This window comes from Python bivittatus, unplaced genomic scaffold (assembly GCF_059951505.1).
Source record: "Python bivittatus isolate LINGU-HERP-01145 unplaced genomic scaffold, Pbiv_v1 ctg000340_np1212, whole genome shotgun sequence".
Classification (NCBI taxonomy): domain Eukaryota; kingdom Metazoa; phylum Chordata; class Lepidosauria; order Squamata; family Pythonidae; genus Python; species Python bivittatus.
In genome coordinates, this window is record NW_028277056.1 from 29,260,279 (window position 1) to 29,276,306 (window position 16,028).

The 16,028-nt window shown below is 38.2% G+C and overlaps 2 protein-coding genes across 6 annotated transcripts in view; both read right to left on the reverse strand.

The window, feature by feature from the left end:
- Positions 1-1,435: 1,435 nt before the first annotated feature.
- ZDHHC23 (zDHHC palmitoyltransferase 23) lies at positions 1,436-10,785 on the reverse strand. 3 transcript variants are annotated; one of them, XM_007431730.4, is made up of 5 exons: positions 10,597-10,785; positions 10,177-10,494; positions 7,767-8,468; positions 6,659-6,826; positions 1,436-5,739 (listed from the first exon to the last, which is right to left on the reverse strand). In XM_007431730.4, the coding sequence occupies exons 2-5, from the start codon at positions 10,320-10,322 to the stop codon at positions 5,472-5,474; spliced, it is 1,284 nt and encodes a 427-aa protein (XP_007431792.1). In that variant the 5' UTR covers positions 10,323-10,494; positions 10,597-10,785; the 3' UTR covers positions 1,436-5,471. The 3 variants fall into 3 exon arrangements, with proteins under 3 accessions (XP_007431792.1, XP_025024664.1, XP_025024665.1); XM_025168896.2 differs by having other exon boundaries at positions 10,177-10,785; XM_025168897.2 differs by having other exon boundaries at positions 5,483-5,734; positions 10,177-10,785.
- A 3,467-nt stretch (positions 10,786-14,252) lies between these two features.
- The window catches only part of GRAMD1C (GRAM domain containing 1C), a 58,366-nt gene continuing 56,590 nt past the window's right edge, over positions 14,253-16,028 (reverse strand). For 2 of the 3 annotated variants that reach the window (XM_088140757.1, XM_088140758.1), the window contains exon 18: positions 14,253-15,295. In XM_088140757.1, the coding sequence (XP_087996883.1) occupies positions 15,218-15,295 (78 nt within the window). In that variant the 3' untranslated portion in view covers positions 14,253-15,217. The remainder of the gene's footprint in view (positions 15,296-16,028) is intronic. The other variant, XM_088140759.1, reaches the window with a different exon arrangement.

The following is a 16,028-nucleotide window of genomic DNA, read 5'->3' on the forward strand; positions in this document are numbered from 1 at the left end:
GATGCATGTTAAATTACCATAAGGATATAGTCACTTCTATACCCCAAATTTAGCTCTCTTTTTTTAAAGTCTAGCTATATTAATTACCAATTATTATTTGCCTTCTGCTTACTCATGAGCAATAAGCTCAGTAACAATCACTAAATCATTTGAACAACAATACAGATAATAAGGCAGGGCTTGGAAACAAAGAGATCTGGTAGGCAGCTTAAAATAGCTTCCAGTATTAGATACCCAAGTATATGCCTTATAATGCTTAATAACTTGTTGAAATGACATCCTTCTCATCTGCACAGGTTGCTGATAGTCTTGGGTTTGTATAACCCAGTCATTTAGAAAATACCACATCCAGCAGCTTTACAAAGCTAAATGAACCAATTGCATCAGGAGTTCACCAGAGAGAGATTCATGTTTCTCACATTCATATGCATTCCTCCTTCAGCCTTCTGAAGCCCCTGGGAATTTGCTAGTTGTCAGTCTCTCTCCTTGGCTACAAAATTCTGCTGCTGCTTTACATATTTGAGTTTCTCAACTGTTGGCTTTTCACTTCAACTTCCAGTTGGAATCTTACACTCTATGGCTAATAATAACCAGAAACAGGAAGGTCAAATCTCCCTAGCAACAATTATGACTACAGAAAAACAGCAAGGGAATAATTCTAAAGCTGGAGTATTAAATTTTATTAGGGAAAACGTTGAAACGAGAATATACGAATTCTGGCCAGTAACTTCGCTTTCAAATGTGGAACTTATTTATAAGCAATTCAATGCTATTAGTTTTGACTTCCTTCCTTCCACATCGACATCTACAGCGCCACAGGGAAGTCACCAATCTCTTCGCAAAATGCAGGCCAGTTTGTCCTTGGTTACTAGCTACATATCAGTATGAGAATCTTTTCTTAGATTGTGGCAAGCCAACCATTATTGACTTCAGCTTCTCTATCTATGTGGTCACTAAAGATCGACAACAACTTGATGGCATATAATCAATCAGTTTGTAAGTCCAATGCCCTCTAAATCGAAAGGGCCATTTGATGCTCATCCCAAGTTTGCTTTTCCTCCAAAACATAATAGCTAATTCTTTAAGGACAAATAGGGACAACTTTAAATGATATTCCATTTGTAGTGCAGATGTGTTCATCTGTTACAAGAAATCACATGCAGAATAATCTTATGGAATAATTCCCTATTGTATTAGTACCCTTATTTTTTTCAAATGACCTTTTGACTGCGTTGTTAGTAATAATTACACTTTCTATCTCTAGCTTCAAAAATTTTGAGTACAAAGCATCTGTTTGAATTCCCTCTGTTCCCTAAAACCTATTAGCAATTAGGCTGATAAGCATAAATATAAAATTTAACCCATCTTCCCATCAGCTTCAGATTTAAAAAATGTAAAAAAAAACAAAACTGAAAAGGATAGTAGCTGTGGTTTATTAAATCATGGTGTTTAATGGTGAAATAATCTGTCTCTATTATTTTATTCATTTGAGTGATTATATACATTTTAAACATTTAACTTTGTATTAACTTATATCAACCATTAAGCTTATAAAAATAAATACTACTATAATATGCAATCAAATTTATAGTAAAGCATTTCAAAATTAAATATCCAAATATTTCAGATAGAAGCCATTTTTTAATATTCATCAGATATTCCAACTGTCAAAAAAAATCTAAGAATTGTAAACCAACAAGAAGGCAAATGTCCTGTTTTCTTAAAGTTCTTCCATGTACAGTCAGATGGAAGAAAGATTTTGGGAAACGATCGTTACTTATGATAAGGAAAAAAAAAACTTTGATTCTACCCTGCAAGGGCAAAATACATTCATAACTTGATTAAAATCAGAGAACATTTAAGACATCAGACTGTTAGGCAGTTATTACTTACTATAAAAAACACTCTCACCACAAATTATTTTTAAGACACTTGAAACTAATTTAGTATAAAAGAAAAAAGCACCATTAAAATAATGTGCGTGTGTGTCTGAAATGCTGTTGATCCACTGAGATATAATATATATTACTTAAGCCATTTTAAAGAAGTGGAGTAAATGGTTAAATAGCCAGGATATGTGGCAATGGAACTATAACTGTATAATTGCAAAGTAGACAGCCAGTTGGTGTAGTGGTTAAGGCATCAGGCTAGAAACCGGGAGACCGTGAATTCTAGTCCCATCTAGGCACAAAGCCAGCTGGGTGACCTTGGGCCAGCCACTTTCTCTCAGCCCTGGGAAGAAGGCAATGGCAAACCACTTCTGAAAAACCTTGCCAGGGAAACTGCAGGGACTTGTCCAGGCAGTTTCTGAAAATTGGACATGATTGAACAGATTAAAAAACAAACAAAGTACAAAGTAGCAGTAGGTTATTTGTACCCCTGTGCTTCTCAATGGGCTCACAGCAAGGCTTTCATATTACCAGCATTTGATCTTGATCAGCAAAAACAACCCAGGAAGTCTGCTCCTTAAAAATTCACCCTAGCCTCTGCACTAGAATTCACTGAGTAACACAGAAGAGATTTTAAATAGAAAATGCTATTATACAATCTTAACCGTTTCAGAATTTCGGAATTCCCTTCAGTGCAAAAGGCTAGATGGTATTATATTCTACTTCATTGCAATACACAACAGATGCTTTAGAAATCTCTTTCAGTTAGCCTAATTGTAGCTACATTAAACTGCCTTTACATAGCAACACTTCCTTCAGAAAACTGTGCGTTATGTTTCTGACACCCAGGAGGTAATCGTTTCAACTTTCCTGAGGAAAGCTAAAAAGTTGATTAATGTGGATTGTTAATGCATTCCATTGCTCCTTGCAACATCCCTTCATTTTACAAGATATTTATCTTCAGTGTCTAGCCTTTTCACATTGGGTCCTGACAGCACAAGGCAAGAATCTTTTGTCAGCTTCTTTGAGATTGTATAGGGTGAGGACATGGAGGCAAAATTGATCATTTTAGTGCATTGAGGAGGGGGAAAAAACCCTCTCAAACATATATCAGTAATTATTTCTTCATTTATAGCTGCACTACCTACACTATCTAGAAGCTTTTTTCGATTGTTAAGTATGTTGTATAATTTACCATTTCAAGTGAATATTAAAAAGAGAACCTGGGAATTAAATGTATTTTTAAAAATTAAGGAGTTTAATTCTAGCTACAAGCTAGCTACTCAGAAGAACACCATATTTTCCCAGGAAGATACTATGCTCAGCCTTTAGTCTGTCCCAGGAATGCTCACTTGAATTTTGTCTTGAGTACGTATCATTACCACAGAAAGAAAAACTTTCCTTTTTAATTTCCAGTTTGTACATACTTATCAAAATATGCATCTATTCTACGTAGCACTGCACAATTGCTGAGGACTAGAGGATTTCTTCTTAAATATTCTGACAGACGGGATTTAAAAAACCCTGAAGTTTTAAAATCAGATCCTTTTCAATAGAATGAAAGCAGCAAGTGGGTTGCCCATTAGCACCAAGCTCCAGAAGTAGCAACTGCTGTAGATAAAATCCTACTAATGGATGTCCTACTAATCTTTCACATTCCAGCAGTGTGCCAAATGCAGATGAAACAGATTTGTTTCAACTTGAAAATTGTGCTACCTAAAGCTTATATAGGCCCCAAGGTATTGATCAGAGCAAACATAGCACAATTTTTCATTAGGAGAAAACTTCCTTGACAACAGCAAGTGAATTACTCCCTATGATTGTAGCCAAGATAAAACTATTTAAAAATATATTCTATTGTAAACCCCCCCCCCCAATAAATTTCTACTATTGGACTTTACTATGTACATAATCCTATCATAACTGAGTTAGTATCTTCTTCGGAATAATGCTGCTGTTGCTACATATGTATTAGAACCACAGCAAATTTTAGCAAATGCCAGATCAATTACAAAAAATTATCTAGCACATGGTCATCTCTACACCAGACAAAAGAAATGTACGCTCTCCAGTCCTTCAAGTAACTATTTTTCTCAGTATAACTGCAGCTTCCTTTTCTACTTGATTGAACTGAAGTTTATACAAATCACACTTGCATGTTTTAAAATGTTTAAAACTATCAGTTTGATGGATTCTTATAAGGCCCTCAAACAAGAACCTAAGTTTAAGCTGATGATCCATAATCAGCTGTGATTTTAATCATGTGCAATTTGCAGTATTCTTTTTCAATCTAAAGTAGTTGCTGATTTGATATGATTTTGAATTCAAGTGTTTTAAGGGCTTGCTTTTATTAACTACTTAATGTTTATTTATTTTATTTATATGCCACCCGACTCTCAGTGACTCTAGGCAGTTTAAATTTAAATGGAAAAACAGCCTTTTTAATTGTTCATTATGAGCCATCTTGGAGGTGAGGGATAAGTATATTAATTAAAAGCAACCATATTCTCTAAGTAAGGAGGTAATGGTATTAAAAAGAAAAACCCTAAACCACCCAGCCATGCAAATCACAGCTTTAAAAAAAGCCCATCCTATAGGCACTTATGTATCTCAGTTCTTCTAATACGAAGATATTAAGGAGTACAACATTGTAGAGTTTTCTGGTAAAAGCATGAAAGTGAGCGGAGTTCCCTTTTTAATTCATCAAGTCCATTAACAAAGATCAGAATTTGCAACAATAAAATTAAAAAAAATTCAAGTATTTTTGCTACAATATATCATGATTAAGTGACACTGAGAACCTTCTTCTCGATTATCCCATAATAACAACTATCTTTTGGTCAGACAAGTGCATGAAATGAAGTATGCAGTCTGCTAAATTTGGGGCATGAATCCAAAGGCGAATCCCAAACAGAAAAATTAGAACAAGAAAATGGTGTATCAGGATCCCTCCTGGAATCAACCTGCCCCTCCACAATTCATATTTGGCATAGCACATTGGAAACTTGTGATGTGAAGTATTTTCTGCTCGAAGTTGAATACCTTTGGCTTGACATATGATACATTCTCCTCTTCTGAATCTTTAGAGTCAAGAGATGTAGGGGGCTGCCCTTCATTTAGAGAAACAATGAATTAAAGGCAACTCATTGTTGGAACTGTGAGACTATGCCTCCCTCAACCTATGACTTCCAGCATATAATCCTATCGCCTGATTCATATATTCATATATGTCACAGAATGACCCAAGAGCAGAATGTATGAACTGCCTCCAAGGAAATGCCAAAACCCCAAGGTCATATCAAACAACAGGGAGGTCTCCACTTCTTTCACTTGTGATGGTTGTTTTATATTTCCATTTCCTTACTTGAAACTAACAGGTATCAAGTGAAGGATATAAGCAATCACAGCCATACCCAGGTCTTCCTACCAAGTGTTTGGTATTTGCATGTTTCTGAGAAAGTGATGTTCTAGCTTGCAATATGGCTTCAAAGGATCTTCACACTCCATGCTTCACTAGCAGCAGATGAGAGGCCCAGGATGCCTTATAGATACATATGATAAAGTTAATAAATAAAAACTCCTTCATACAACATCTTCAGTGGACTGCTGCAGATCAGGTGAGCGCAAAGTCAGAAACTGGATCCAATTGTACAGAAAACCTTGATTATACTGGCCTATGTCAACCACTATACCCCATAACAACCTCCGTCCAGTATTCTCCCGTAACGCAATTCGAGCCTCCCTCTCAGTCACGTTGTAGCTGATGTTCAAGAGCTGAAGAAGAAGGATGTAGCCCATACCAGAAGTTACAATGACACAGTACCATACACAGGTGAATGTCAGGGCTGAACTAAGTGAGAAACAGAAAGCAAGAATATTCTGTTTAATATAGGCTTAATGCAAAGGTTCATGAAAGAAAATAATTTTCCATTGGTAGCCTGGAGCATTCCCTTATTTCGGGTAAACTTCAGTAACAAGTAAACCACATGTGTAATTTAAAGCACCTAACCCCATGCACATTAGATTAAATATGGGGATGGGGCAGTTATTATGCTAACAGCATACAAGATGGAATTATTTGTGTTGAGACTCTGCCACTGAAATCACTTCTCCCACACGAGATATTCTTGGCTCCCTTATTTGTTTTAATATAAAACTTATTTAGAAGGATTCTAGCAAGTGCTACCTTGCTAGATGTCCTTTGAATGTTATTGCCGGTTACTTTTTGTTAATATCATTTTACTCTTTTTAGCACACATGTCTATGACTACTTTAGGAAGGATAGATTTAAATGATTATAAATAAATGGTTTATTTTTTTTTTCTCCATAGATAAGTGAACCCAAGATTTTAACAGGAACACATCAAATACAGATTACAAAAGTGCAAGCAACTGTGGAAGCACAGCCCATATACATGAAGGTAGAGAATTATACCCCTTTCAGTTAAAAAGGCAAGAAAGAAGTTATGAGAGCTCTCACTAGCAGCCAAAAAGAGCCCAGGGCATTTGAGATAAGGGAAATTTCCTTCACAGAAGGAAAGGGTATGCAACATTAAGCTCCCAATGCATCACCCTGGAAAGCAATTACATTTTCCTAATTAAAGTGCAACATTTCTCATGCAAAAGAGCAAATTAAATCATTACATGGACTCTTTCTATCAACTATAGAATTCCTACAATTTTCTCTTTAGAGATTATTCTAATATGATCCCCAGGACCAAACACTAGAATGTACGCCTTCCTATCAAGTTAATGAGTATTTCTCTCACCTGTATTCTCCATAGACACCAGGGCAGTAGAACAGAGCACTGAGGGTGGTTTTTCCCCTACAGATGGTATCCAAAGTCAAAGAAATCCCATACACTGAAGTGAGCAGAAAAAGGAAGAGAGCAAGGATAAAAGCTTGATGGTTCTGTTCTCCAACACAGTTGTTAATCCTCCAAAAAACAAAGGGAAAATGTGACATTATGGTAACATGATTTAGAAAGAGTCCAAAGGGCCTAAGTTCTTGGTTTCATTTTTTAAAATCTGAAATAAGTGTCTAATCATAGCTTACAGTACAAAGTATGCACAAACTATACTTCACTGATATGGACAAAAGAGCACCTACAAGTCTCAGATCAGAAAAGGAAGCAGAATTCTTTTGGGGGTTTCAAAAAACACTTGTATAAATATAACCCAGGAACAGCATGCTGTGCCGCGTAAGAGTAGCTGCTGGAAAAAAATTCTGCATTGTTGAAACAGAAACAGCCTCAACCAATCAGGAAAGGTGAGACCAGAATTGTTTATAATCTATATTCCAACAGGTTTTATGCATCAAGTGTGCATAAATGTAATCTATATTTAATCCGGAAAGACTGTGTGCTTGCTATTTAACAAATACTTTGCCTTGTCTTTACAAAATAAACTTGAGTAAAGACTGTCCAACTTAGCAAATGCTATGCACAGCCCACTGGATCTACTTACCTTAAGTCAGTGTTTCCCAACCCTGGCAACTTTAAGATGTGTGGACTTCAACTCTTCAGTTCTGGGATTTGAAGTCCACACATCTTAAAGTTGCCAAGGTTGAGAAACACTGACTTACATGCAGAAAGTCTTGTATTTCACTTCTGCCACTTTTAGGTAGTACTGGGAAAACTGCTATTTGTAACTCTGCAAATCTGCATGACCGAAATTCCCCAACTAATAAAGGGCACAGGAAAGCCCAAAGATATGGACTTAGGAGCCCAATCTGTTCAACAGAGATAATAGGTCAGTGGAACCACTTACTTACATACATGGATAAAACCAAAAGTAGAAAAATATTTCAGAGAGAACCACAGCAACACAAATGTTAGACAAAACATGAGAGCCAACTCAAAACTCTAAGGAACGTACCAGATGCAGTGATGATCCAGTCTCTTCACACACCTGCCACATATTCGGCAGTGCCCAGCTCGAGCTGGTTTAAGCAACTGACACTTGGTGCACCAGTCCTCTGTGCCCTGACCTGTTGCTGCTTCCAGTGTTCTGGAGTGGCTCTCAGTGTTACTGTCTACAGCAACACCAGAGGCAGGTGCTTTGCAAAGCCCACTGGGGCTGCCCAGACCATTGTTGCTGAACTTATTACTACGGCTGCCTTGGCAAAGTGCTTTGTCACTGCTTGTTTGGCAGAGAAGGTAGCCAGGGTCTTCCTTGGCTCGATGTAGGGCTACAAGCATCAGGATTAAGCCACAAGTAAGAAGAGCCACCTGACTGTACTCTACATGCCCCTGGGGAACCACTTCCTGGAGAAACACATAGTACATGTAACCTAGGGAGAATAGCCCCAGGCTTAAGAAGAAGAGGGTCTGACCCTTCTTCCTGTGTGTGAGGTAGTAATACCACAGTACTAGTATAGGAAGCAATATCAGGATGATGAGGGCCAAAAGGAAGTGCAAAGCTGCTATGTGAAGGAAGAAAGGAAGCAAGATGACTGGCGGAAGGAGGCTGATATCAATCTTTACAGCCCCCTTAATCCATGGGAAACGGAAGCGATCCCTGAAGGTGTCTGCGATTCTCTCTAATATTCCAGGGGGTAAAGATTTGCAAGTCATCCACCTGTTAGGGAAAAGCACAAATTCTGCTCATATCAGACCAAACAGAACAAGAAATACATTTGTGCTGGCTTCTGTCATTTTAACCTGCACTGCATCAGAGCTTGCAGGAGGTAGCTCTTTAGAGTCCAGTTTTACAGGAGATAAGCAGGCTTTTCTAAAGACATGTTTGCATAAGAAAAAGCAGAAGCTTTGGACAATCATCAGCTCCGGACAAGTTTCTGTTTATATAACACACACAAGAACTGTCTTCAACACTCATCATGCCAGCATGATGAGAAGGCCATAGTCCAGCAGAGGAAACATGACAAATGTCAACATATCTGCCCCACAACCTACTAGATGAGCTGGACCACCACTCCCATCACTTCCAAATCTAGCAGCAATGGATATTGTAATCCAACACACTTGGAGGGCAGTGGCTCAGGGAACACTGATCCACACTATCAGCAAGAACCCTGGTGGGAGTTTATCCTGTGCTAAATTACTGCTACCTAAAGATTTTGTTTCCCTTGTTTCTGTAAATTCATGTGGCTCATGTAGGGTCTTAAGTCACTTTAATTAGGAATAATTGGTAACTGGAAAAGTATTTATTTATTTTATTTAAAAGATTTATATGCAATCTGTAGTGTTAAGAGTGCCATACAAGTGTTTCACTGACTGCACATGTATGATTCAGACAGCATAGTAAAGAGGTACAATTCTCTATATATGATAGGTATAAGATAATATAATCAACTTAGACTGCAAATATAGTGTAGTGTGGGGTTTTTGCCTTCTGAAACCAATTACTGAGTTTTAACCCTAGAGGGAAAACAAAGATCCTTCTGTATTGCCACAGTCCTATCATTTCTCAGTCAGGCCCATAAAAGATAGAACTAATGCAGGAATTCAGCAAGGTTTTCTTCACTAGGAAAAGAAATCCCCTATTTTATGGAATATCTGTCTTAGTGTGTGAAAGGTCTAGAGCAGTGTTTCTCAAACTTGGCGACCTTAAGATGTGTGGACTTCGACTCCCAGAATTCTTCAGCCAGCATTGCTGGCTGGGGAATTCTGGGAGTTGAAGTCCACACTTCTTAAGGTTGCCAAGTTTGAGAAACTTGGCTCTAGAGGCACCACTTACAAACTCCTGCTTCTCATGTGTTTCAATTCCTGCCCAAAACAGTTTTCTTTCTTCAGGCATTTTAACTGCCTGATATGACACCAGTTGTCCTCATCAGCTTCTCCCTCGTCTTGATTCTATCTTGTTCTGTTTCTATTGCACTCTTCACATGATTCTAGTAGTATCACAAATGATGGTTGTTTCAATAAATCATCATGGTAATTAGGAATCCTGCAGCTTGACCAAGCAAAGGCAGCCAAATAACCAGGCACAGCAACCTTTGAAATTGTAACCTTTCATATAAGCAAGGCAACAGCATCCCTGGTCGACAAGGTTATTTATGCAGAAGGACGGGAACTATAGACCCAATGAGTCAGAAAGGCGCTAGGATGGGAAGGCACGTTTTTTAAAAAAATCCACCTTCGGTACAAGCCATGTGGTGGCATCTGTGGTCTATCCTAAAACAGACTATATTCTAAACTCAGTCTCACCGTGCGTAGATCCAGAGCACGCTTCAAAGCCCGCGAAATGCCAGCCGCGCCGGATCCCCTGCCTCCTCCCCAACGAAATCCCAGCTTGAAGCAATTCTCAGGCGGAGCCCCCTCCGTACCTTTCACAGCACTCGTCGAGGTCCTCGCATTCGCAGAAACACGCCGCCAGGTGGCTCCTCTGGCCCTTCCGATCGAGATACTCGCAGCAACAGAGAGGATCCTCCATCTCGTGGGCTCTCGCTCTCTTTCCTGCCCGCTTGACCATGTTTCAGCCCCGGTAGCAGCAATAAGAGGTCCTGAGTGAGCTGCCGAACGCTGAATTTTGCCAAAGATTCGTGTAGGCGAAAGACGTTGGGGGAGCGCTCACGTACAGACAGACTTTTTCCAGGGGAACTCCACCTGCTACCTGTGACCGAACACCGAACAATACAGGATCCCTGTAGGAAAGTACACTATAGGTAACACAGGATTCCTCCCAGAAGGATCCGCTACTGAACCACCCTGCCCGTTCTATCAGAGCAAAGCGCGACCGCTGTAACCTTCGTATAAGCACTTCTTGCCCGGCCCGTGACTCCCCCGCCCCAACATTCTTGTTGCCATTCCGATTTCCAACTCCGGGGAAGGTGAAGAAAAGGAACGGAAGGGAGAAGGGCTCCCAGCGCTTCCCTTCCTTGGCCACGACTGGTAGAATTCTCGGCAGGCTTCGCCTTCCTTAGTTTCACGCCTGCTTTCAAGGCACATGACCCCTCCCATCTCGCAGTCCTCACCGCGACCTGAAGCTTCCGGCTTCCATAGAATGCCGGTCTTTTCCTTTCCTTTTGTGACGTCACGGAGATCGGCCCACTGCCAGGAGGGCAGCGAAGGCGAGGTTTACCTTAGTCCCAATTACTGTAGCGACGAGGCTGTCTTTGTAGAAGAGCTGTTAGTGTGGATTGTAGGGGAAGGAGACCTGGTCCCTGGTATACTATAGACAATAAACCGACGTCGGAGGGGAAAATTATTTAACCAACACATAGACGACCACAGGCCAGCGCCAACTACTTTTTGGTCTCGCATGCACGCCCATGTAGTTGAATTACGTCGTCAGGACCTAGAATATGTTGAATTAATGCACGATTTGGATCTTACTCGTTTTATGGCCAGAAAGTTTTTGCTCCCGAATGAGTTTCACCCACCAATCGATTATGCCCGCTTATTTTGGCTGTCCTGCATTTTTCCCCCCACCAAATCAGCTACGGTTATTGACGGTTAAATTACTTCTGCAGATTTATGTATCCACACCATAATCACAAGAAGAATATTGCACCAATCGATTACATCTGCAGCAGGCAAAACCTTTTGGGCATATTTTACCAGTGGCAGACAAAAAAGGAACAAAAGCAAGTAATTATGAGGAAGGACGTAATGCCATAAGTTTTTTTTTAACCCCTATTTATATCCATTCTTTAATTAAAACATAAATTTATTCTCAGTTCCTAATATTCACACATACAGGCAAAGCTAATGGGACATCTGCACTTTGCACATTTTCCGTCACCAACCAAAATGCACTAAATCAAAAAATCAATTTCTTCTAAAACAACAGTTCAGATTATAAACTAGTGAATGGAATGGCTTTAGCCAATGTAGGTGATCAAACTAGATCTCATTTCCTATTTTATAAACCCTTTTTACAGAATTAAAAGGTCTTAATTTACCATTTTTTAAAAATGTAATTACAGGTTTGTCGAACAGCTATCATGTTTATATTCTCTCTTTTACATTTCCATGAAAATGTTTCTATTTATATATACATTTGGGGGAGGATAAACAACATGACAATAATAGATCTATGTAGCAGGGGTAATTCATCAACATTAACTTACAAAAGTAACTGGTGCAGATGAGTTCCTACTCATATTACAAAGTAGCACTAAAAGAAATACAAGTAATCTAGCTTTCTTTCACCTGTTTGTAATATAAGACAGCTATTTACAGTAATACTGGTGGATGGAATATAGAACCATGTTGCCTAGGTCCACAATGGAGAGTAACATTTGCTTTAAAGGAATTCGGGATTAGCTACCTCAGTCATTTTTCTGCTTTTAACCAGGTAGAAGCTTCATTTTCCAATTGCTTTTGTAAGTTCATCTGGCAACAATTACCGTGTTTGTTTCAAAGTACTCGCATTCCCTTTCATCCGATAAGTATGTGCCATGTTTCTCTTTAGTACTTTGGGATAATTAGATTCATTCATTTCCTTTAAAAAAAAAATCTAGCATTATATTTACATTTTCCTGCTAAATGTTAATCATGGGTGTCTTGAGAGTCACATAGGGCTTTTTCTCTTGTCTTCCGTGATTTTAGAGGCAATCTATTTACTCAGAAGTTTCATCTTTAATTTTTTTTACCATATTTTAGTCAACCTAGTAAGAAAAATTCTTTGGGCAAATGACGTGGGATTAGAAAACAATAGTCAATAAAAAACCAAAAACAGACAACAATAAACAATAAAATATAGAGCAGATTCCACAATCTAAAATCAAATAATAAAACAAGAGGAACACCTTTGCTTGGCCCTGAAAACATCACTTTGTAGGCTCTTAGCAAGGATTTTTATGAGGGCAAGTAGGGCATAAGAAGGGCTTCACAACTGAAAAGGCTCTTTTGCCATTCCGGTATATTTGGGTAATATACTTCAGTAATATAATATGGTAAGGACACTTGGCAAAGATGACCCAACTGTCCAGGCAGGTAAATCTGAGAAGAGATACTCCTTTGAAAACTCTGATCCTAACTGTTGAGCCTAGAAAGACTGAAGGTCTATGCAACAAAAATGCTATCATATGATTATATCAGCCTGTGTTGGTTGGTATCCTAGCAGCTTGATTTTGGACTGAATTTTCCAAATAATTTAGAAAGGTAGTTCTGTATACAGTATACAACAGTGTTTCTCAACCTTGGCCACTTGAAGATGTGTGGACTTCAACTCCCTGGGAAGTCCACATATCTTTAAGTGGCCAAGGTTGAGAAGGTTGAGAAACACTGCTAAATAGTAATAACACAATCAAAATGTTACCAGAGCATGGATAACTGTCTAGGTAACATTGCAGCTGATATAATGAGCTAATTATACTATTCTACTGACCAGCAGTGTACTCAATGTACTTCCAAGTTTCCCACAAATTGTTTCTGTCTCCATGTATACTTACAAACATCCCCACAATCAATATTGTTTTTATTTTGAGTATAAAAAAAGAATATAAAGAGACACTTACAGTACCATAATGTATTCTTAATTCTCTGGTTATACCAGAGATACACCAACCTCCCATAAGATTGGTGTATCTCCCAGTGGGGAAAAGGGCTGGATCTTTTTAGTCATTGTGCCTCTGCACTATGTGATCAAGGGGAGTCATTATAATTATTTCAGGTTTTTTGCATTTTGACATTTTAGGCAGGAATACGGGGTAGATGCCAAATGAGGCACCCTCTGGATGGTAGATAGTGACAGCAGGAATTACTAAGCCACGATCTCAATACAGAAGGTGGGATCAAGGTGTGAAGTCTTCTTAAGAGAGGAGGTTTGGCACCTCCATCCTGGAGCCTCAGCTATTCACTACACCACAAAAAAAACAATTATGGAGACAAATACAGAATGCTTCTGGACTGATTTTTGGGGGGGGGGGTGCCTTCAAGTCAGTGTTGGCTCCTGGCGACCGCCTAGACAAATGTCTGCAGTTTTCTTGGCAAGATTTCAAAGTGGTTTGCCATTGCCTCCTTCCTAGGGCTGAGAGTGAGCGACTGGACAGCTGGCTTTGTGCCTAAGGCGGGACTACAACTCACAGTCTTCCAGTTTCTAGCCTGGTGTCTTAATCACTACACCAAACTGGATCTCTGATAGCACCCATCATTTAGAAGCAACTATTTTTGTTATTTTATTAAATTATAATCTAAGAAATTGTGTAGTAGTTTACACTTAATACATTGCTACCTACTTTGTAAATAGCTACTGCTAATTATACTTGTGAATAATAATCATTTTTTTAAAATCCCTTGGGTATTTCTGGTCCATCAGTTAAAACTAGTTTCATATATAAGAAGGAAAAAAGCACTTTTGACAAAAGACAAATGGTAATTAAAGTTCCTAAGCAGAAGTCAATTAGATAAAAATAAGGTAACTTCCTCTTAACAGAAAGATATACTGCATAATGAAACTATATTGTACTGTAAGTTCATAGTTTTATTTGCACCACACTTTCAATGTTTTTGTTATTTTCTATCAGAAGTTCAGTAAAAAATTTTCAGGGGCTGCTTAGAGTTTTCTTAATCAGAGCAGAAAACAGTAATTCCTATTTATTGCACTTACATATCACAGTCTGCATCTTTAATTGTTACGAAGGACATGATCCACCAGGCCTTGAAGACTATAAAATGGTAAGCCTATTCTTACAAGAACTCTCTAAGGTTGTAATACAATATATAAATCAAATAATACATTAGTTACTTTTTAAAAATACATAGAGTTGGACATTGCTAAATATGACTTCCAGACATGAATGAAAATTCCCTGAGAAATTCTGAGAATTGAAATGACAGTGACTAAGAGGAAGAAATGTAATAACCCATAAAGCAAACCCCCCAAACAGAAAAAGCTATATGTAAAGTTTAGATATACTCATAGATATCTGGAACACATAAACTAAACGTTGTAACAATTTACTTTTGAAGATTTCTTACACTGACATAAGGAAGAAGATATGAAAAACTCTGCATGTGATAAACTAAACAAGACATTTTATATTGCATCTTTCATAACACTTAAGATTGTTCCCATCTAAATCCAGTGTTTATTACTTTAGATAGTGCATTGATTTGCTGAAGTGTATCTCTGCAATCTATATATTATATAATTATCAGCTCTCTGTGTTCTCAATCATTCATTTTCACCAAGAATTCACAGCTCAAGAAAGTGTTTTCTCACACATACATATACCGAGACACACACATAAGACATCAAGTAGGTCAGGAAGATTCACAAACTAGTAAGTTCTTTTTTAAAGGAGCATATTCCAGAGCAATATTTATTATATGTGAAAGTGTTGTGAGGAGAAAACTGTGAGAAAAAGAAGCATCACAACAATATATTTTCATTCTTCTTAGTAGCTGGTTTTGGTGACATCAGTTTTCAGGCTTCCAATCTTTGGTCTTGTTTAGGTGATCAAAACTACTCTGGAGCATAGACAATGAGGTCTTCAGCTGCAGTGATAAAGATTGCACATGGATTACCCAACAAATTATACATTAAATCAGAAATTTAAATTATTTCCAACCCAAACCAGCTCTAGGTTTCACAGGGAATTATTTATACATCCTCTCTTCAGTTAGAGACCTTAATAAGACTTGCAAAAGATAGAAAGAGGGTGGGGGCACCAGTTTACTTGAGAGGTATAGCAGTGCTATTATAACTGTCAACAGTGTCTCTGACTGAGATAACATCACTCTTGACCATCATAGAGAATACCAATGAAGGTCACCCGGCATTTATTTAAATTCTAGGGGGAAAAAAGGCCAAAAGAGCAATCCAGCAATGATTACTTCTTGGCATCTACACTAGGATTCTGCTCCATGATGCCAGCCCTGTCTCTAAAAATATTATTGATTGTAGTGGTCAGTACAAAGGAAATGTAAGCATGATATAGATTTGCTGTACCAGTTTAGCTCAATTTAAAATTATATTTTCAACACAGTTTAACTGTAAAAGGAAATAGTTTCCATATTTAAATGTGTTCAATTATACATAGCATGTAAGCAACTGAATTTGGCCTGAAGCATCCTGCTGAAAGTGGAATCAGAATAGTAGTTTTCAAATCTTTACTTTTATAGATGAACTCAAACCATTCTCCAGGCCATAATTAAACCTTGAGAGATGGAGCTGCCAAATTTGAAATGGATGTGTGAAGGTACTGGCCTTGTTCAAGTTTACTCACAA